Raw genomic sequence first — 24,278 nt, forward strand, 5'->3', positions numbered from 1 at the left:
TTTTTCTCTCTTATTTTATTTAAAATGTTTTACTATTTTTTTAAATTTTATTAGATTTCAAAAAAAAAGAAGGCAATATGTAATTTCTCCTAGAGCTCATACTGCTAGCTTGAGTTTTCAGATTTATTGAAATTGTAGTTAGATTTTTTTTTTCATCCACTGCAATTAAAGCTTTTTCCCATTATTATTTTTTTTGCATTTAATGCAATTTAAAAATTTTTAGCAAAAATTCTAGAAACTTTAAATATAAAAACAAGAAGTAATATATTTTTTTAATAATTTCTAAACTATAGACATGTTACATATGTCATACAACTAACTTTTATTCCGCTTTGTTAAAATTGAGCTTTATTTCTCGTTTTTACACAATTCTAATAATTTTTAACTTTTTTGTAAACAAAATCCATTACTAACAAGAAAACAACTAATTTGTTTACACTTTTTGTGTTGAATTTTTAATGAATTTCAAAAAAAAACCTTAAAAGTAATAATATCTCAGACTAAGGGCCAGTTTCATAATCGATTTAAAGGGTCTTTAAAATTAATGTTGGTTTAGAATATCAAATTTTTGTCCATAGTAATCAGCAATTCTAAACCAACATTAACTTTAAAGTGCCTCTAATTCTATTATGAAATTGGCCCTAAGGCCAGTTTAATAATGGAATTTAAAGGAGCTTCAAATTAAATATTGTTTAGAATGTGCTGGTTACTACGAACTTCTTGACAAAAATGTCACATTTTAAACCGACGTTAATTTTAAAGTTCCTTTAATTAAATTATAAAACTGGCTCTAATTCATAAATAGCAAAATAAAACGTGATACATATCGTTGCACGTTTGCAGCTAATACAGTTTTCCGCTTTGTTGAAATTGTGATTAAATTTATTTGAGCTTGATAAGTTATTCAAAGCTTCTTTCTCTTGCTTTTTTTGTAGTACCTAATTCTAATTATTTTTGCTTCGTTTTAAACAAATTAAATATCTTTTCATTTTTTTGTCGAAATTTAAAAAAATAACAGAATACATTAAAATGCTTTCTCAAACTTATCAAGGAATTTCTCAAAAGAGTTAAATAAAATTGTAATTAGGTAGATTTTTTTGAGCTTGTTGTTTTTTTCTTTTATTTCTTTTGTATAATACAAATAATTTGCACTGCGTTTTTAGACAAAATTGAATTTTATTTTTGATTGTTTCAGACGCCCAGAGCCACCTGAACCTGTTCAACGGCCGCCAGCAGCCGAAGAAGAAGCGAAAATCGCGGACGGCCTTCACCAACCACCAGATTTTCGAATTGGAGAAAAGGTTCCTTTACCAAAAATACCTCAGTCCTGCCGATCGCGACGAAATCGCCTCCAGCCTCGGCCTGACCAACGCCCAAGTCATCACGTGGTTCCAAAACCGGCGAGCCAAGCTCAAAAGGGACATGGAGGAGCTCAAAAAGGACGTCGAGAGTGCAAAACTGCTCACAGCGCACAAAAGCTTCCTCGAAAACGTGCAAGACTTGGGGATTTTGAAGAAGAAAACCGTGATCAGTGAAGACGACTGTCCCAAAAACTTGGTGGTGACGACGGAAAAGTGAGACTTTCCGAACGAGGTGTAAATACTGTACATAGTTTTTGTGTTTGTAAAAGTTGTAAAAATTATGCTAACATGTAATTAGATAATTTATTGAAGTTTTTCGTCTATTTGACGGGTATTTGCAATATTTTAATATACTTAAAATGTGTACTATATAGAGCTTTAGTACTTAAATCTGTCCTAGCGTCAATGTGGATGAGAAATAAACATGTACGAAATATGAAATGCCGCTTTTATTTCAGTTTGCCATCACATATTTTCAGCTGCTGTTTCCGGTCGTGGAGCAATTTGATACGAGGGAAAATAACACTGTTTCCGCTTAATAATAATTGCAAAAGACGCCTTATCACGTGGCGCATCACCGACTCAAATTAATAAATATTTTGGGGCAAAAAAAGGTAGGTAAGTATCCACAAATTTTTCAGGTTTTTTAAATTTCAATTTTATTTTCATCAAATTTAAAGTTCGAAAAATGTATTCTTGATTTAAATCGTTTCAGATGTTTAAACTTTTTTATTGTTTTTTTATTTGTTGATACGATTTAAGTCTTTATTATCTTTCTGCGACTTTTGCTTTAATGATTTATAAAAATTTTAGAAATTTTTAGAAATCAAAACCATTTGTAATTTGCAATTTTGTAAATACAGCAAGTTATTTTACTGAAACCATATCAGCCGAATCACCCTGTACAAATTGACAATTAATAAAAAACCTTCAGTTAGGTATTTTTAGATCAAATTAAAAAATTACTTTACCTGTAAACAGAAAATAATTTACGTCAAGCTTAATTTTAGAGGTGATTTAAACGATCATCTTATCTGAATCACTTTGTATACTTTGACACATGTCAAAGAACCGTCTAATTAAGCATATTTGAATAAAATCTTGTAATTTTAATTTAAAAACTGCAGCACATTTGCAATTTTGAGACAACTACAGAGTGATTCAAGGCACCTTTGTGACAAATAAAACGTACATTTAAGCGTTTATTAGTTAAATTTTGGAGATACAGGGTAGAGGCAACTCAACAAAAACATTCTGTACATTTAACAATAAATCAACATTTTCAGTTGAAAAATTCTTGTTTTATAAAATTGTAAGTTATTTTGCTTAGGAATAAAAATAATTAATGTCAAAATATTTCGAGAATTACAAAGTGATTCAAGTGAAAATAGTCATGGTTGCATTGTTAAAACAAATAAAACATGTGCATTTATGCTTTTTTGCTTTCAGAGTCACCTCACCCGAATCATCCTCTACATTTTGACAATAGTTTAAGAAACAGCCAATTAGAAGTTTTTTTAGATATAAAAACAAAGCACATTTGTAATTTTGTTTCCAAATACTTACTACAGGGTGATTCAAGTGGGAATAATCGTGGCTGCACTTTATTGACAAATAAAAATGCACCTACATTTATGCATATTTGGGGAAATCACCCCAGAATCACTTTGTACTTTTAGACAATAAATGGAATAACGTATAATTAGACAAATAAGTAACTTCAAAATAAAGTTTGTACAATGTACATCAGAAGTAATTTCAAAATTTCTAAGAGGTACAGGGTGATTCATGTGAAAATAATTGTGGTTAAAGTGCATTTATTTATTTTTAGTGCAATGCTGTATTTACAGGGTGTTTTAAACGAAGCCACCTCCGCCAAATAACTAAGAAAAAAATGGATTTTAATCAAAAAATTAATTCAAGTTATCTACAGGGAGTTAAAAAAAGATTGTATGAACCAAAATAAACAAATATGTCTTATTAAACATAGGTCTGTAAGTAATAGTTTCGGAGAAATCGAATGAATACCTAAATTTTTAGAATAGAATGGAAGCTTCTCTTTTTTGTTCGAACAAATTGCAAATAAATGTTTAAAAAAAAACGAATAATTTTCCATATCTCCAAAACCGTTACTTTGCAGACCCATGTTTATTAAGACTTTTTTGTTTTTTGTGGACTGTTAGCTTCTGAAATATTTTACATTTTTTTAACACCTTGTATAGGTAGGTACACTTAAATCAATTTAAAATCCAAGCACTTTAATTTATTTGTAATTTGAATTATGGAAGAAATAAAACACGTTTAAAAAACGTAAATATTTTAATTGTTCTGATGAGGGCTTTTTTCTGGTATCGAAACAGAATTCGAAAAACTTTTATTACTATTGAATTTAAGAAAATAAAGTGAAAAGCACATTTTTTTGTTTATTTATAATCCGAATTATGTGTAATTTCCTGATGATGGGTTCCCGAAACTGGTTGCGAGGAGTTCCAAAAATCGTTGTGGTGCTTTTGTTTCGACGCCTTGAAATTGCAAAACCAATATTTTTTGTTTATTGAAATTCAGAGTCCGCCCCTCGTCGGCACTCTGCCATTGTGACATTTTTTGCGAGGTCTGTGCCCTTTTGCGGTGCCCAAATCCCGTCAGTAGGTGTTCGCGGCGTCCGAAATTAGAGAGCGGCTTGGGGGTATAATTTGAAACGATCAACTCGTGCCCATTTGTCTAGTTATGTCGTTATCTGGACTAATGACAGGCTCCCATCTCTAATTGCGATATAAGACACCGCCAAAGGTGAGACCACCCCTTAACCCGTCGTTTAAGCCATCGGATTTGACACCGGTGTGTAACACCCAACTCCCAGCGGAATTCTCAAAGGTCGGCCCACTCAAAGCCACAATCAAAGCATTTTACGGTTTCGAATCAACTCGTTAGCGCTAATTATACGCGAGATCAATTAGCATTTTGATGAAAAAACAAAACCAGGTTTTTGTCGGTCTCTCATATGTACTTAAATTTTAAAATATATAGCGAGGTAACCGGTAGACCAAACATAAATTTCCACTTAACTCGGGGCTTTTTTTTAATAAATTTAATTAAAAAGCGGGAGCTAATCGTAATTTATGAAAATCTACGTTTTTACGGCGACTCCTAACGAACGAATTTTTAATAATTCCCCACGTCACGTGACTTTTAATTTATGTTTTCGGTTTTTTATTGTTGCGACATTGTAGCATCCCTCATAAAAGCGGCGTTTTTCGCACCGACACATTCCCTAATACCACCCGACACTAATGGCCCATCATTTGCTAAATCGATAAATCAACGATCACTTACCGCGTTGGGAGATCGCGGACGGCCGCGCCGTTGCCCCGAGTGACGTCACGGCCTTTCATTAGGCAAGTGGCTAGATTTATGTGTCGGCGAGATCAAAGACGGCTAGGTGTGAGACCAATTGTTCCCGTGACAAAACACTGCTAGGTAATTTACGGTGCACTTCAATGGCGACTTGATCGCCACAGACCAGACACCAAATTGCCAACTGAGATGCTATACAATTCCGATTTCGGAACCAATACTTTGTTGCGTTTTATGTAATTGTAATGTATATTGTGATAAGTGGGCTCTGGCTTTATTACATCGTAAATTAAAATGAGGGAATTGCCCTTTATGGCCGATTCCTACATGTAATCACGTGGAAACCATCGCTGCCAGCAGTGCTAGCAATAGAAACAGAGATAGATTATGCAACACACTATTCAATTTCAACATTCAAAATCAGAAATTTCTACAAAAAATAAAAACTAAATCATCCACTTAGCGTTTTGCTCAGTCTAGTCTAAATAAATAAAAAGTTTTAAAGATCCATCTAAACTGAGCCAAAACTTCGAGCTACATTATTAAAGATTCGCTCAGTCTGAGAACATTCAAAATCAAAAAAATTTTCAAAAAATAAAACTTGAATGATCTACTCAGCGTGGTGCTTAATTTAATCTAAGTAAATAAAAAAGTGTTAAAAATTTATGTAAACTGAGCCAAAACTTTGCATAAGTAAAAAGCTACATAATTTAAGATTAGCTCAGTTTGGAAACATTCAAAATCAAACATGTCTTTAAAAAATAAAACCTGAATTATCCACTCAGCGTTTTGCTTATTTTAATCTAAATAAATAAATAAGATTAATAAAAAACATTTAACAAAATTTAGCCAAAACACAAGTAAAGAGCTTAAAGATTAGCTCAGTCCAAAAACATTCAAAATCGGAAATTTCTACTGAGTAATAAATAAAATGTGTTTAAAATTCATCTAAACTGAGCTAAAACTTTACGTTAAAAGAGCTACATTACTAAAGATTAACTACATAACAAGATTAACAAAAATTTAACTTACAAAAACAGAAATACAATTTTTTTGCTCAAATTAAACTCACTAAAACTTAGAATGCAATTAATTTTGGTCCTGGACCCCATTTTTGCTCACCTTAGATAAAAAAATACTTGCTCATATTTAAACTGAGTTCTACTTAGTTCAAAGAAAGAGAGCCCTTTCTTGACACAATTACTTAATAAATAATTATTTAGTCCAAGCTCAAAGAAATCAGAATCCATTTGCTCATATAATTCTTGTTTTTTTTTAGATCAGATTAAGTAAGAAAAATATCAGTTTGTTTTGACGTAAGTATTTAAATATTTGTTTAAACCAATTTTTTCCATATCTCAGATTTAAACTCAATTTTAGTTACACGGCTTGTTTTACATACTTATAGATTTATGTGCTCAAAGATCAGAATAAGAATTATTCGTTTAAAATATACTTATTAGTTTTAGTCAATTTTTTTGCTTAGTCTAAGAGTTTTAGAAACGTCAATTCAGTCTGAGATGAAACAACTGAGAACAGAATTAGAAATCTGTAAAATTAAAAACAATACTATAAGCTCAGATTTAAAAAATAATTATGTTTTTACTAAATTCCCAAAAATTAATTTTTTAGTTATCTACCCTAATTTTAATAAATTAAAGCTTAGCCAATAAACAAAAATGGGAATTATTGGCTATTATTGACTCAATTTAAAAATATAAACTCCACTCAGCTCAAAATAAAATTTAAACATTTATTTAAAAATATTGTCATTGTCTTAATTAAAAACTACTTAACTGCACAGTTGTTACAAAAATATAAAAAGAATTTAAAAAATTAAATTTAAATTCTTGCCATTTTGTTATCAAAATAAACCATTTGCTCAAAAAACATAATTATGCAGATTATTTTGACTTATAACATTGGTGCTCAGTTTTAAAACTATACTAAAATCTAGACACATTTTAACTTAAAAAAAAGTCAAATCAAATTTTAATTAAACAGTTAAATTTTTTGCTCAGTTTAATGTTTACAGTTTTTAGTTTTAGAAAAAAAGTAGATAGATAAAACTATGAGAAACATATACTTAATTGCTCTGTTTCTAATTACGAAAAAGAATAATGAATTTAAAATATAAAACAAATCTAGTTTTTGTTCATTTTACTCATTTGCTGAGAAAACATATAAAGATGCAGATCAGTCTGAATTACAAGTTTTGTTCTCAGTTTTAAATTTAAACTCATCACCTCAGCTCAGAATATTTTTTTTAATCTTAAAAATTCTGGCTAAGCAATAAAAGTCTAATAAGAAATTAAATTAAACCTTAATTAAACTATTCAATTTTTTGCTCAGTTTAATGGTTACAGTGTTTATAAAACTATAGTTTTAGAAAAAAAAAGTATTTGAATAAAACTGAAGAGGATAAAAGAGTGTTTGTCCCAACGTTTCGCGCTTTTTCCTTCTCCTTCAGAATTCACGCTCGATCGATTATCTCGTGCACACATTCGCTCGTATAATGTCCTTATAATACAGTCTAATGTAGATATAATGTTTCTCAGAAATAAACCGTGATTAGGAATGCATGAAACCATGATTATTTAACAAATTACTTGTGTGCACAAACTTAAATGCTTTATAATTTACAAGCGCAAAAAAATTCTCAAATTGCTCAATAAAAAGGAAGAAAGTGAGACAATCTGGGTGAAATGAATCTGTTATTATTCCACAAATGCCTCCAGCTCTCTTTAGTACAATAGTTGATTGTTAAACCCAAAGAAAAACCAAAATTTATGAGTTAATATCTCAATCGCTTATCGATAATGCCTCAGATTATGCCTTCTTCTGGGTTTCCCGTCCAAACAAGCCGCAATTTAGCAACCGTAAACCATCGCATGATCTTCCACAATTATCTGAAAAGACCTGATTGAAAAACCAACTCCTCGTTACGTTCAAATTGAAACGAGCAATTTTTTCCCCTTGTCAAGCTTCACTTTCGAAAGTGACACCAATCTGGTGATAATTGAAGCGTAAACACCAGAAATAAAACCGAAATTTTCAAAAATCTACAGCTGCGCCACTGAAATCAATTTCACAAATTACACAAATAGTAAAAAGGCCATTCCCGAGCCTGCTCTGTTTTTAACGCGTCTTGCGGCCTCGAAATTAGAGGGCCGAAGAGGAACCGGTAATTTGTGTAAAGGCTACTCATTCTGGAGGGTTTTAACAGCCCTTGATAATTTGCCATGATACAGCTTATTTTAATTAGGGCCGTGTGATGGGGCGCTTTTATTAATTTTTTAATTACAACTCTCAAATCTCAAATTTCTCAGCGTTTTTTCATGAGTCATTAATCACTCTCAAATCGAATGTAATTGTTTTGTTTTGCACGGAAATCTAATTTAGACGAAATTGGTGAACGTATAACCTGGAAAAAATTAATAAAGAACTTAATCAAATTATGTATTAGGTAATCTGTTATTAAATGTCATTAAATTTTGTCGAGTTTGATGTCTTATTTAAATTGAATTATAGGAAAATGGCATTTAAATGTAATGAAGAGAAGTGTTGAAAATGGAGCCGCAAGCAGTAAGGAGCGTGTTGGATCATAATTATATAATAATTTTGCCATCTTTGGATGTGAACAAGGAGATTACGCAAAAGCTTATTAACGTGTTATTAGCGACAAGATTTCCAAGCTGATGAACTTTAAACCGGAAAAAAGCACTTAAATTAATTTGTGATTAACTCAATAGTTCCTATAGTTCAAAATTAATTGTGTTTTCAGACAAAAATATCATAAAATTGTATCTAGTATTAGCTCCAAATTGCCAAACGTAACCTTAAATTTCAGGACTTTATTAATTATTTTTTCAATTCTAAATTTACCAAAAAAAGTCTAAACTTTTCTCTTTCATGTGCCCAAATGCTATTTCAAAATAACCAAAAATGGCAAAGTTACCGATTTTTAAAAAGAAGAGTGCAAATACAATAAATTATAAAAAAGTATAAAAACGTAGAAAACAGTTAAACTTATTGGGTACAAAAAAGTGACAAAAACTTTCTCAAAATAACTTGAGTAATCCAAAAACGCAATAAAAAATACAGTTTTCTATTTAAAATTAAAAACTCGCAATACTTCTAATGAGGGTTTAAGCAAAACCCAAAAGAATACAACAGATAATATGATAATAATCTAAAATCTGGTCAATGTTAAAATTGAAATCATAGACCATAAGAAGTTAAAAATCTATTAACTATGTTCTTATAAAAAAGGTTTTTTATTTTTATAAAGTATATTTTTAAATAGATTTTGTTTCTTTAAACAGTTTTTTATGTGTTAAAAATAAATATTAGATATATCTTTTTAAAAAGTTTTCAATTTGTTGTCAACCTGTATTTTAGGAACAAAAACAGCTAAAAATGCAAATTTTGATTTCCAAAATGCGATTTATTTAGGTCTCTGGCTATATAATTTGAGAGCAGATTTTATTTAATTTTAGTTTTCTAGTTATATTAATTGTAAAATAAAAAATCTACTGATTGAGCTTGGTAATAGATTCAAATTTTTATACATATTCTGACTTTAATTTCGATTTATAAAAAATGTATTTTGAATGTTTGTATATACATACATAAGTGAAATAAAGAAAGCGAAAACAAAATTGCTTTTTCATAATAAAAACGTGAAGTAAAAGTAAAAAATGTAGATCTAGAAATTAAAATTTATAAGTTAATTTGACTTAAAATTAAATTAACTCAAACTTAATACTATCCAAAAATATTTTTCTGGTATCGATTATTAGTTATTACCAAAACACTGATCACTGAAAACTCAACAATTATAACAGTAAAATCAAAGTAAAGTGTCTGTAATAAATGCCGCAAAACACGGATTACCCTAGCATATCATATATAAAATATTAAACAAAAAACATATTTTTTTTCTAAAATGAAAATATAAATGTAATACAAATATTTGATTTTGTCGTTGCGTTGGGTTTGTGGTTGCAAATAAATTGTTTGTTACAATTTTTATTGATCAAAAATAAAAACTTTTGCACAATAAGATTTAATTTAACAATATCATCTTTTGTGCAAATTTTAGAAAATTAATATTAATTTGTTAATGTAGAGAATTAGATTAAAATAGTTTTACAACTTGTATTTAAACAAAAATTCAGCTAAAAACGATTATGATGTTGCAAGAAAGGTAAAAATAAATCGAAAAATTTTGTTGGCAATGTAACAGTAGTTACATTATTAAATAAATAGATACAGAATAAGTTCGTCATTGTAACTATTTTAATTAATTAGACAATTTTTTAAATAAACACGAAAGTTTACCTAAGAAATTAACAATTTTGAATATTTTAACGCAGTTTTGTGAACCGTTGATTAAGTATTTGAATTTTTTGTTTTGTGAAAAAAAGTAACTATAAATTATAGTTTTCTTTAAAAGAATAACAACAACTAAATTAAAAAATATGAAAAGATAAATGTTTTTATTATATTTTTTAGTACTCAATAAAGAGATTAAATTCGTAGAACAAAAATGTAATTAAACGCTTAAAGATACAAAAAATTGACTTTTTTCTTAAAAATTATACTAATACCCCAAATTTTTAAACTCTGTTAAATTTAAATTCTTTATTGTATATTGTATTAATACAATAATAAGTTTTGAAATTAGAAGCTGATACTGGAAAACAAACAAAAACAATATTTATATTTATCAAAAAGAATTTGTTTCAATTTTTTGTTTTATTAAACCTTTAAAAATGAAACCTTTTAAGTTTAATCTTCAAATTATTTAATGTTTTGCAAAATGCACTGTAATTTTGCTTATACAGATCTAGAAATTTATTTAAAAATCCTTTAAAGAATTATAGCATAAAAAGCAAATTTTTTTGCCTATGTCATAAAGTCATAAAATTAAAAAAAAAATCTATTTAACTCATGCGTTCTCACTTTGCACCATGATGGTTCATTAGAAATAATTTATTTTTCAACTGACATTTTGTTGTTACCAAATGTTTGCTAAATTTAAAATCATTAAAGTTATAATCAAATTTCAATTTTTCGTTTTTTACATAACTGAATTTCTGTTTTGACACTCTCCCCAACACCTACTTCTCGTCTTTTATTTCTCCATTTTTCAAAATGGTCGTTTTAAAATTTGATTTTGCCCAGCATATTCGTAGTTATCCCACGATTTTCCCCTCACTCGCAATCAAGAAAATAATCGAAAAAGCGAATGATTTCAAAGTTCCGGGAAGTCTCCACAGGCATCCGAATCCATCGTAAATTTCTCAATCAGCATCAGACACAATCCCATAATTGTAATCGAGTCCGGCATAAACGGCCACAAAGCCGTCATCACAACTCGTGTCCGCGTCCGGGCGCAATAATCCCCGGAGTCCAATAATTAATCCACTCACTCTCTGACTATTCCTAATGCGTAATTGTTATATCAAAGATCAAAGCCTAAATTAGTTTTGATAATCGGCAATAAATCTACCATCCGAGGGACCATCGAGGCGGTCTGTTTGAGCTCCATGGGCGGGGAGGGGGGAGCGAGGCTCGCGCGGCGGCCCCTTTGTGCTGCCTTATATGGTAACTAATTACCGCCGTACCGACACAATAAGACGATCTACAGCCGTGTGGTCCGGCCACAACGCCCGGATGACGAAAAATGACAAACCGGAGCCCGGAAAAATCCGGGCCCGAGCGTATGGGTGGGCACCAGTGAGAGAAAAAGCCGGAGGAAGCCATGTTAGGTGTGATTCTTTTGTTTCTGGGTGGTAAAAAGAGAGGCCTGGAAAGAGACGATCACGTGGGTGCCGGCCTGCTTGATCGGATAATTGAGAATTTGATGGACTGCTCCGGGAGATAAATCAACCAAACATAATTAAAAATTTTAACAAAATAAAAATTTTTGGAAATTCTGATTTTTTAACCAGCGACCTCTAACAGTCAGAGGACGCATTTTTACCCCACCTACAAACCAAACTAACTTAACAAACTTTTATAAACTACCACTTGAATTATTTACAATTAAAATAACACACAAAACTAGACAATAAACTAAAAATGTTTGTTGTTTTTAAAAGTTTTTGCTTAAAAGTGTCATCTTTTAGTAGCAATGAAAGAATTGTTATTGGAAACTGTGGAGGATCATTACAGGTTTTTGCTCTACAGTTTGGCTTCCCTCTCGCAGAGGGCGCTGCGCGTTAGAACTTCACTTGTTTTACAGAAGCCCACTTTGGGTGACAAAATTTTCGAATAAAAATAAAAAGTCACGAGCGGAATTAAAATTAAGGTCCCATTAGGTGGCAATAAATAATTGGCGTGGTAATAAAAACGGCAAATGTGTGCATAAATCAAGGCAAGTGTTGAAAAATTCGAAAATATCGGCAATAAAACGCGAAATCGCTTAATAAAAACAGCGATGTATAATAACAACACTGTAACAACGATGTTAGTCATGTTGTTAACTTTAAACACTCCAAGATTAATAATCGCTTACAAGCAAAACGCATTAGAGGCGACATTCTCGTTTTTCAACGCTGAGATTGGATCAAGTTTTGGTCGTACCGTTTCGTTTTGTTTCGTTGAAATGTGTTTTGGGTTTGTTTTGTGTGTCGATGTGTTTGGTTCTTGCGTTGGGTTATAATGAATGTGTTTTCTGACGTTTAAATAGTATTAATAGGCTATTGCTTTTAGAAATAATCGGTCAGACATTATAGCGAGTTCGAAAACGTTTTACCTAATCTTTTACATTAAACATAGAGTCGTCGGCTGGCATTCGGATGCAAATCTTTGCGCGAGGATAAAGGAGGAATTTCAGCGATTTTCTGCAATTAAGACGTTGGGGAAACAAATAGGTTGAAAGTCTATGCGAGGGAAAAATTGAGAACGATGCTGTGGTACTGCTTTATCTCAGGATTCTCAAGCGGTACCCTTTCGGAATTTTTATCCTGCACCTAAATGGTTTTCATCATTCTGGGCTCAGGCCAGTAAAACTTTAGTTGTAGATAGTACCATTTCCAAATTTTTACCAGTACCATTTTAAAGATTTGTTTTTCTTCATACCAATGTTATCTCAACTCGTTTCTTCGTCATTTTGAGCTCAAGCAAATAGTACCATTTTTAGTTTTTTCAGAAACTCATCTTGAGATTCTCAAGTGGTACCAAAACTCTTAGAATTTTTACTCTGCAATGGTTTTTCCTCATTCTCTAGTACCACTTGAAAAATTAGTCTAAAATTTTCCAAAAACACCATTTGAGAATCTAACTCAAATCAGTGCCATTTTAATTTGTTAAAAAAATAAGTCAGACTTGTACTTTATACCAATGTTATTTGCTGTTTTACAAAGTAGATATTATTTTTAAGATTATTTACAATAAGTTTTACCAACTTTGAACTCGTCTTTTTGGCATATTTTACTTAAACACAGGTAGTACCTTCAGTGTTTGTTTCAATGTTTTTCAGAAAAATTAATATTTTGATTGTTTTATCATAAACAGAACTACTTTAAACCTTAGTTTTTATCGAAAACAAGCCTTTCTTAACTATTCTACAAAGTACCATTTTTAAAATTGTGATTATAAAATTTTATAAAACTATTTATTTGCCACTCTAAACTTAGGTAGGTATCATTTTTATTTTTATACAAACATTATTTTCTCAATCTCATTTCTGGATTTTTAGGTAGCATTTTAATTATGTAATAGTTTTTTATCATTCGGTGCTCAGGTAGTACCACCTAACTAGTCTTTCACTAAATAAAAATGATTTAAAACTCTTTAATAGCACTATTTCAAAATTTTGTTGTTAATGTTTATATATTGTTTATCAGTACCACCTGTTTAATTTAAAAACTTTTTCAGTTGTTCATTCATCATTTTTACAGTAAATTTTAGCAATTTGTCTTTTTGTCATTCTGTGCTCAAGCTTAAGTAGTACTATTTTCAGTTTTTTCAGAAACCTTACTCTTTCAAACTCATTTTGATATTTTCAAGTGGTCAAAATTTTTACCCCTGTTTTTCCTCATTTTGTGACCGACAATACACCACTTGAAAAACTAGTTTAGAATCATACAGTACTATTTGAGATTCTAGTTGTTTAATGTTTTAAATAAAATCAGTACTTTAGAAATGCATTTAACAAAAGTATTTCATATCAATGCTATCTTAGATGTTCTACAAAGTATTATTTTCAAAATTACCCAAAACAAATTTTACAAACTCCAAACTTGTTTCTTTGTCATTCTGTGCTTAAACAAAGGTAGTACTTTTAGTTTAGTTTCATTTTTTTTAGATGATTAATATTTTTGTTTTTTCTATCATAAACAAAACCAATTTGAATATTTGTTTTTAAAAAAGTAAGTATTTTTTAATTATTTTACAAAGTACCATTTTTGAGATTAATCTCTCAAACTCATCTTTGGATTCTTAGAGGTGTTTGTTATGTGTTATTTGTTGTATTCTGCTTTTTTTTTAGTTTTTTATCATGTTGTGGCCAGTAGTACTTCTTGAAAATTTTTCACTAAGCAAATTAATTTAATTAATTTTTTCAGTAGTTTTTAGAATACCATTTTCACAGCAAATTTTACCAACTTATCTCTTTGTCATTCTGTGCTCAAGCTTAATAGTACCTACCTATTTTTTTCAGAAACATTATTTTATCAATTTTATTTTTAACCTTATGCTCCAAAATTCGTCAAAATAAGAAATAGTGCAAAAATTATTGGTTTTTGTGGAGTACTTTGTAATAGTATTTAGTATATCTACCTATCTCAAATTTAAAAAACAAAATCAAAGTACTATTATTATATTAAAATTAAGTCATTTTGTAAAAAAATAGTATAGTGTTTTTTTGAAATTGACTTGTTTACAATTAAAATTTCTCTAAAAATGTAACTTTCAAAAAATGTATCTGTGTTAAATGAGTTTAAAAAAACTATATTTAACAGGTGAATAAAAAGTATGGAATCAAATGTTTTTTGCTTAAACTATTTATTTTTGAGAAAAATTTATTGGTGAATAATACAGTACCATAAAAATGTGATGTTTTATCAAGAATATTTTTTTTTCGAAATGTTCTTTGTTTTGTGAGTACCTACTACAAAAACTTTTATTTTTTAAATGACAACCCACTATAAAACCATTTATCACAAGGTTATTATCTGAAGATTACAACTATCTACTTTATATATTTTTTTTGATTTTACATAAATTACAATTTTGACAAAAAAATGCAAACTCAAAAAAATTTTTGTTCTTAAAATACATTTTTATATTACTTTAATTTATATTACTTATTATTTTCTAGAGGCAAATGATTTTAAATCACCGCTTGGTTCAATAATATATTTTTCATCAATTCATCAAATGAATAAAAACAAATTCAAATGATGGATTTAGTTTGGATTTTATCACAAAATTTTCAGATACCTAGTACTTTTTTATCAACTAGTTTTCTATAATTGTTTTATTCAGAAAATGTTTTTCGTCCCAAATACCCTGTTTTTAGTGTTCTATTCTCTTAGTAAGTTTAAATTACTAATTAAAGAGTAGGAAAATAATTTCGGTACTTTATTATCCAATTTGAATTTTCCTTTGAGCAAATTTTTCTTTGTTATGTCTCGAGTATGTCGTGTCCTAGCAGAAAAATGCAGCAATAAAACCAAATTAAACGTAATAATAGCACCTCCTTGCAGATGGTATCTGCTGCAAATAATTGCAGCCAATTATTCGCACAGTAGTAATGACAATATTGTGATACATAATTAATAACATGAAATAATAAAAAAACGCCAAATCATAAAATCGACATAACGGCTAATTTAACGACTCGTCTCAATTTTTCTACAGTTAGAAGGAAGTGCTTGATTTAAAAGCAACAAAATCTCATTTTATCATCACAGAAAAACTTTTTCCCGACATTTGCTCGCCGGAATTAAATCGTAATTTGCAGTTCGCCATCTGATTCCGAGAAAAAGCAGTCTCGTTTAGAAAGGATAAATGTCGACAAAAAGTCCTCAAATCGTCGAGGAGTTCGACTCGTACCGCTATATAATCGGCCATTATATCATTTAGATGCATTCGTACTGTAATCAAACCCTAATAATAAGTGCACCGGCTCTGGCGGGGCAAAAACCATGTCTCCTCACTTTTAAAATGTCATTAGAAACGTTTATTTGGGGTATTTAGGAGCGAGCCTTGTTATTTACAAAATGCCACGATCTAAACGGTCCCAGGGCCTAATCGATGGGAAATTTTCGTCGATATAATTGCAAATTGTTGCGCAAACTGAAATAAAGATGTTACAGTAGACGGTTTCGGGCTAATTGAATCCGACATTTGGCCAATCAATTATTAACCCAGAAATTGAAACATCATTACACTAATTGTCCCGTGTGGTGCCCCAGCGGCGCAAATTTTTCCTCAAGCCGCAGTAATTATTACAATTTTTCAACGGTCATAATTACTTCAAGAACTGGGTCACTTATGCTCTTTTTTAATTATCATTATTTTGTAACTGTCAATTTTGGCCCTGTTATTACAAGAAGAAATTTTACGGCTTTTTATGTTTGTAACGTGACGCGATCAATAACCACAAGTCGGCCTTTATGTCGTTTGAGAGAATCGACGATTTCGATGAGGATTAATATGAAATTCATCGATTCGGCCTTGAGTTGGAGAGGTAAACGATCACGTAAACCATTATGGGTATGGGTTGAGAACAATCAAACCTACCATTACCGAGAGATTGACGATTGAGATGGTTTTTTGCTCGCGAGGGTCGAAAGCTTAATCCAAGCTCTTTGTCTTACAAGAAACAAAGAAAACGATCAATAAACAGGATGTTAAATTGGTACTACCTGAGACTGACATTTTTTCACTCAGAAGTTAATTCCTTCAAAAAGGCACTAACTAGCAAAACTAGTTTTTGGTTCAATTCTTCAGAAATACAAAAAAAAAATAAACAAAATAAAGTATAAAAGCTAAAAATTATTATTATCAGGACAATGGTACCATTAGAATGTAAAATTTTTGTAAAGTATCATTATCAAAAAATTTATTAATTTTGTCAAAACAAAAAACAAAAAATATACAGGGCGTCCCAGCGAGTTGAAAAAGTCCATGGTGAAATAAAAAAAAATATATAGGACATTAATAGATACTAATCTAGTCCATCGCCTAAAATTATTTTCAACTATACAGCGTGTGTCAAAAATAAGTTACAATACAAACTTGTGTTTTTTTAAAATGAAACGCCAAATGTTTCTTAGTGTTTTTGGATGTAGATTTTTATGAGATTTTATTATTTATTATTGATCGATTTTGCTTAGTTTTTTGACAAAAAAATGCACTTTTTAAAAATTTATTACCCAAAAACTAAGACATGTAGAAATATTTTTTTTACTACCGCAAAGAAGAAGGTACAAGCTATAAAGTTGTAACATTTTTTTAGTGTGTTGCACTTGCAAAGATAAAAAATAAAGGCGTTTGTTAAAAGTTCAATAACTTAAAAAAAAATTAATAGAACACCCAGGGCCGAACCCAAGGGGGGGGGGGGGGGTTTAGGGGGTTCAAACCCCCCCCGAAATGCTGAGCACTTTGTTATATAGTGTTATAAGTGTTAAAAATTTAGTTTTTTTGTTATTTTAATGAGTTAATTTTAAATTTTTATGAATAAATTTTTCATGTGTTAATTATACAGTGTTTCATTCTTATTGTTAGGTACAAATTTAAATAGTTAATAGAATATTTAATTTTAAGATAAAAGTGTTTTGAAAAATGCTATGAAAAGGAGCTACACCCCCTAAAAAAGGTACGTTTTTTAAAGGGTTTTTCCTAATATTTCAGAATAGATAAAATTACAAAATTTGGTACCTTTATACACACCCAAACAAATGCCAAATAACAAAATTTTTAATTAGGGGCGTCCTAAACGGTAAAACAAATTTAATTTTTAATTTTTATGTTGTTTATGGTCTGTAACATAAATTTTTGAACCGATTTTTACTAAAAATCCGTAAATTGTATCGGAAAAACACAAAAGACCTTTTTTTATGAAAAACTATGAAATTTTGTTGCTGAAAGTGGCAAGAAACCACAGGCAAAATAGTTAGAGTAAATTTTTACCCTAATCCCATCTAGTTTAGGAAGCACCTAATTAAAAATTTCAACATTTTATTTTTGTACTTGTTTAGGTGTATAAAAGTTATCATCTGTAGCAAATTTTGAAATTTTTTTCTAAAATGATTTCGGAAATATTGAAAAAAAACCTATTAAAAGACGCACCCCTTGCGTAGCATTTTTCGATATATGTTCATAGAAAATTTTTGTTTTAAAAATGAATATTCATCTCCTGTTTAAATTTGTAACAATAAAAAGTAGGTGTTTATAATCAATAACTAAAAAGATACTTAACGTTAAACTTAAAAAAAATACTATTGTTTCAGTAGAAAAAAGTGCACAGTTGCACAAGAGATGGAAGAAATATCACTTAATAATCACATTTGTGTTAATCCATTGAATCCATTATTCTTTATTTTTACAATAAAATAATTCAAATTTCAGTATTTATAACGACTTTTACAATCTCTGGATAAATCAACGAATAAGTGACCCATGGTGGAATTACTTTGGTTGCTATAGTATCAACAATGCTCAGATATTGATAACCATTGTTGCTACAATTAATATTGAATGTTAAATATCTTTTCATTCATCAATTCTAGACATTAAAAGTTTATTTTTTTAGATAATTTTTTTAGACAATTTATCAATCTTTTAGATGCAAAAATAAAAAATAGGTGTTCCATTTAATTTTTTTAAGTTATTTAACTTTTAACAAACTTCTTAATTTATTAATCTTTACAAATGCGAAACACTAAAAAATTGCTACAGCTTTAAATTCTGTACTTTTTTCTTTGCAGAAGTAAGAAAAAAATTGTTCTATCTGTCTTAGTTTTTGTGTAATAAATTTTTAAAAAGTGCAAGTTTTCGTCAAAAAAACGCGACTTATTTCTAAAACTAAGCAAAATCGACTAATAAGAGAAAAAATGTTCTAGCTGTATTATTTTTTGTGTAATAATTTTTTTAAAAGTGCAAGTTTTCGTCAAAAAACCGACTTATTTCTGAAACTAAGCAAGTTTAGCGTAAAAACATTATTTTAAAAGGCTACATCCAAAAATGCTACGACACATACGGTGTTTCATTTAAAAAAACACAAGTTTGTATCGTAACTCATTTTTGGGACATGCTGTACGGTTGAAAATAATTTTTATTCAATCCTCTATGTTAAAATTAAATTTTATCTACTCTTTTCTTCATGTTAAAATGAAATTTTATCGTCTAGATGATAAAAAAATACATCCATTGTTGATATCTGCAGTTGTTAGTTTCTAACGATCTTTGACATTAGATTTCATTGTTGAATTTTACTTTGACATTTATAATTATTGACCAAATTGACTACAAAATTAGTGAAGATTGAATAAAATTTTATATTGTACACGACGATTATCTTTTCGAGCTTATTTTTGCTCTCAAAGATAAAATTCAATTTTATCGTCTTGTATAATAAATAACTTAGTATCCATCAATGTTCTATACAATTTTTTTTTAATTTTACCATTTAAAAGTCACCAATGGACTTTTTCAACTCGCTGGGACACTCTGTATATAAATACATTGTCATTATTCGTAAATCTTCAATTCGTAGAACTTCAATTTTTGGCACCAAATCAATAAAATGTTTCAATTTTTGTTTATTATTTAATCTATTGAATTTTTATTTATATTTGAGTTTTTTTTATGTTTAGCTCGATATTTTGTGTTATTTATGTTAATTCTTTGTTTTCAGAAAAAACAAATTAGCAAATGTTAAGTTGTTACCAAAAAAATCTGATCCTTCGAGTATTATAAAAAAATTGTAATTCTTAAATTATAGTTTTCAATATGAAATACCGAAAGTGGAATTTTCTTGAATATTGTCAAAAAATAAACTGATAAAAGATCAATTGAAGCCGAAATGGTTTTTGCTCGCATTTATGATTGACTTTAATGACGCAAAACCTCTACATCGTTTCTTACAAAATGCATTCGATTTTGAATAATAGATGCTTTGGTTTGGTATAATTCAGTCTCTCAAATATGGACGTCGTTTTATTGGAATAGCCAATGGGGCTGGCGTTTAGCCGTCCAAGTATCAATTAAGTTAATTGTAGTTTTCGAGAATAGTAATGTACTCTGGATGACTCTTACCAACATCTATAATAGATAGAGCTAAATCACCAATACCGTCTACCGACTTAATTGGAGTTAAAAAGGGTCGAATGAATATTTGATCAGGTTTTAAACATGCGACTTTCTCGAACGTTTAGCGCAGTCTCGAGCGACCAATGTTTGCTAATTATTAAAATGGAATGACAATGAGCCGAAAAAGGGGTGGTTTAATATTAATCGTGGACCACGAGGGCCTAAGTGATTGAAACCGAGACGAAGATTTTAAACATTTAATTTGTTGCTTTGAGAAATGGAATTTTTCGCTCCTCGAGCTACTTGTCTCGTGTCCGACTATTTTCACCGAATCAATTCTCAAATGGCCACAGGAGCCGAAAAGATTTCTTAAAAAACTCTATAAAATTGCTACCTTGACCACTCGAAAGCCGGTCATCCAATTTACGGCGAATTAAGAGCCATAAAACATATCAATAAGAATCGTTAGAGACGCAATAAAATCAAATATTTACAGTCGTCACACAATTAATTCGTTAATTACATGTAGCCATTAATTAATTCGCGGTAAAGCAGTTAATTTAACTGTGTCATAAATTCGGTAACGGGGGAATGAGCGACGACGCTGCTTATCTCAGGAGATGACTTCTGAGTAATTCGGTAGCCGAATCGTTAAAACTGGTCGAAGATTTTTAAATCGCCCCGACAGAATTTTAAGTATTTTATTATGTGTTTTTTAACTATTTCGTAATTGTGAGAGAGGTGGTCCGAAACTAAGAGGAAATATTCTAGTTGATTTTTTGGACACTCCAACTAAATCAAACAAGTCAAATACAGAGTGAACTTTTACTAAAATGTGATCGTTTTTAAAAATAAAATTTATTATTTAGTACCTACTTTAGAAGTGTTCTATTTTATACCTACTGTTGGTACCACAGTACTTACAATGACAAGTTATCTCGATTTTTTTCAACTTTGTTATTCTTAGAGTACTACTTTTAAAATCTATAAGTATATATTTTTGCTTTGACAAAGACAAGAATTTTTTTGAAAATGGTACTTATTGAGAATATTTATAGGTATATGTTAATGGTACCACTGTACTACTAAATAAGATTAACTAAGATTGAATAAGATTTTTTATTTTTTAAAATTGCATTCTTATAGGTAGCACGACGCAAAAACTCGTGTTATCAAAATTTATAAATGATTGGTGCCAAATTTAAATTGTGTGTTTTTGGAGTAGTACCTACTTCCTGAGGGTATTAAGTTTTGAAAATGGTACTGGCTGATTTTTTTTTGTCTCAGGTAGTATCTTGTTCATTGATCAGCTGTGTTTATTTTTTGACAGTATTCAAAAAAAATCTACTTTATTCTATATTATTTGATGGTAAAAAAATACAAAAAAAACATTGACAACATTTTCGACCATACAAGCTGTTCTGGCAAAACCCCACATTAGAAGTATTGAGAATTCTAACAATGATATTTATCTAAAATTTTGTTTATAGCCATAATCGGTTAGGTTCTGTTCAATAAAAATATTTTCAAGATGGCAACACTTTTTTACACCGGAAAAGGATATCAACTTCGTTATTTTAAATAGAAAGTTATGTTTTTATTACGTTTTTGGATTAGGTACTCAAGTGATTTTGAAAAAGTTTTTTTAGCCATTTTTATACTGAAGTTTAATCGTTTTCAAAATATTTAGACCTTTTTAACAATTTTTGGATTGGAATCTTCCTATTCAAAAATCGATAACTCTACTATTTTTTATTATGTTGAAACCGTTTTTGGGTATATGAAAGACAAAGGTTAGATCTTTCCTTTGATGTATCATAATTAAAAAAATAATTAACAAACCGCCAAAATGCAAGGTTATGTTTAGGAAACTTCAAATTTCAAACTTTTCTTTTTAATATGTCCAAATACGAATTCAGAATAATTAAAAATGGTAGAGTCATCGATTTTTAGAGAGGAAAATGCAAACTAAAGAAATTCAAAAAAGTTTAAATATTTCAAAAACGGTTAGATTTAGGTATAGAAAAGTCTAATAAAAACTCTCTCAAAATCACTTGAGTACCTAATCCAAAAACGCACTAAAAAACATAACTTTCTATTAAAAATAACGAAGTTGATACCCATTTCCGGTGTAACCGGAAGTGCTGCCATCTTGAAAATATTTTTTTGAGTCGGATCTAAACGATTATGGCTATAATCAAAATTTTAGATAAATATCAATATTAGAACTCCCAGTACTTCTAATGTGGGGTTTAGCCAGAACAGCCTGTAGAATTATTATTTTCCTCTACGGCACTACATCTATTTTTTTAAATACATTCTTAAGAATACAACCAATCAAGACCGTAATTAAAACAGTTTTGTTATAAAACGAAATTATCAAAAAATGGATTTCTAAAATTCGAATATATATATATTTTATTTGTGCTGATCTATAGCAAAGTTGTAGTACCAGATAGAACAAGAAAGGTTTTAGAACTATTTGAAAAACTGTGCGATTTTTTACTTTTTTTAAAGACACTGTAACTGTGTATTTTTGTACCTCACGTTGAGAAAAAGCAAAATTTATTTAAATCGTACTTCCTTAGCTAAAAATAAAATAGTAAGTAGCACTGCTGATGGTAAAATAAAGTTGTGTCCTAGGTAGCACCATAGCTTTATTAATTTTTTTTGCTATATTTTTGCTTTAATCAAATCTAGTAATTGTTTAAAAGTACGTTCTAAAACTGTTAAAACATGCTGCTGATAGGTACTGCAAAATTGAGAAGAGCTTTTTTACGTTTTTATTCTGTAACACTAACTTCAATTTTGTTTTTTAAGTGATAAATTTTTCTAATTTTACTAAAAATTCAAAGTTTATAAATTGGTACCATTTGGACAAAAAATGTCATAATTTTAAGTGAAGAGATTTTTTTTCCTTATTTCACAACGGTTTACTTGATAACATAAAGTATTTCATGAACTTGATCAAAAATCAGATATAGTACTAAGAAATTTAGTACCAAAAAATAGATAATCATGATGACAAACTATAAAAATAGGTAGTACCAACTCTGAGAGTTTTCATAGATTCTGCTTTGATTTTCAATTAAACATTTTATGATACTTTTTGTAATTTTTTAAAATTTAAACCATTGGTACTACTGTATTGATACATATTAATAATTTAGGCATAAAAACTTTGTTTTATAACACTGATATCTATTTTTATTTTTGACTTTAATCAATGAGAGCTCAATAATTATTTCTTCAATTGATTTATTTTTGTCGCAACAATCAGTTGTGTTTATTTTTGACAATAAAAAAAATCTACTAAATGATAAAAGGGTTAGAGTAATAATTTTATTTACAAGTTAAAAAAAACATTTAAAATCTGCACTTTGAATACGACTTTTTCTTTTATTTTTTCTTTTTTTTTTCTTTTATTTAATTTCGCAGCTTGGGTTTCTGTGGAATTACTATCGACATCTTACAAAAGACTTGAAGATAAATTTGCAACTCTTTTTAATGCCCGCATGAACAATTCAAACAAAGAACTATTTAAAAAATCAGAATATGCAACTGCATTTATTATTTGACCAACTGTTTTACAGAAATACGAAGCGCAATTTGAATGATCACCAAAAATATGTGCGGGTCCATTTAAAATATCATTTTTAAGTTTTCTGTTTTTTTATGAATTGTACAGCTTTCGTTTTTTCTGTATTTTATAGCTGAAACAATTGCTGTTCTAAATTTCAAGTAATTGTTGCGCAAGAATACTACATCTGTATTTAAAAACACTTTTAAACCACAAATGTGTTTCTAGAATGATGTTAATGTTCAAAAAACTACAAGAAAAAGTGTTATGTTTTATGTTTTTTAATTCCAAAAATAAATGCCCTATGTCAACAATCCTTCGACCACTTGGAACAAAATTTTGTTCTTGACTAGTTTCTTTGTCAATAATAAACACTTCATCGTCATCGGAACTCGATTCAATTGACTGAAAACTACATTCTGCAAGACTTGATTTACTTGGAAGATCAGTTTTAGAACTTTTTCGTTGTTTATTCCAATAATTACGCATCATTTTCGAATTTGTCTTTTTTTTTTGAAAGAAATTGTTTAGAATTATTACCCATAATTTCAATACAACGTTTTCAACGACAAGTGATAAGAAAATTTCAAAGCACTGCGGTGGAAGAGAGCCACTAGCAAACTGCAAAGAGTCAAAAAGTAAACAAGTTATAAAATTGTACGTTTTCAATATATAAGTCCCTACCACCACCTTAAAATTTAGCAAAACCC

At 29.4% G+C, this 24,278-nt stretch overlaps 1 protein-coding gene across 1 annotated transcript in view; it reads left to right on the plus strand.

Moving 5' to 3' along the window:
• LOC123014639 (homeobox protein Hox-A4-like) overlaps positions 1–1,779 on the plus strand; it is a 37,040-nt gene extending 35,261 nt beyond the window's left edge. Inside the window, exon 2 of the mRNA XM_044413852.1 lies at positions 1,196–1,779. Within this exon, the coding sequence (XP_044269787.1) occupies positions 1,196–1,578 (383 nt within the window). The 3' untranslated portion in view covers positions 1,579–1,779. The remainder of the gene's footprint in view (positions 1–1,195) is intronic.
• The last annotated feature ends 22,499 nt before the right edge of the window (positions 1,780–24,278 follow it).

This window comes from Tribolium madens, unplaced genomic scaffold, assembly GCF_015345945.1.
Source record: "Tribolium madens isolate multiple individuals breed KSU strain unplaced genomic scaffold, Tmad_KSU_1.1 Scaffold_19;HRSCAF=116;Tcas5.2_LG9, whole genome shotgun sequence".
Lineage (NCBI taxonomy): Eukaryota > Metazoa > Arthropoda > Insecta > Coleoptera > Tenebrionidae > Tribolium > Tribolium madens.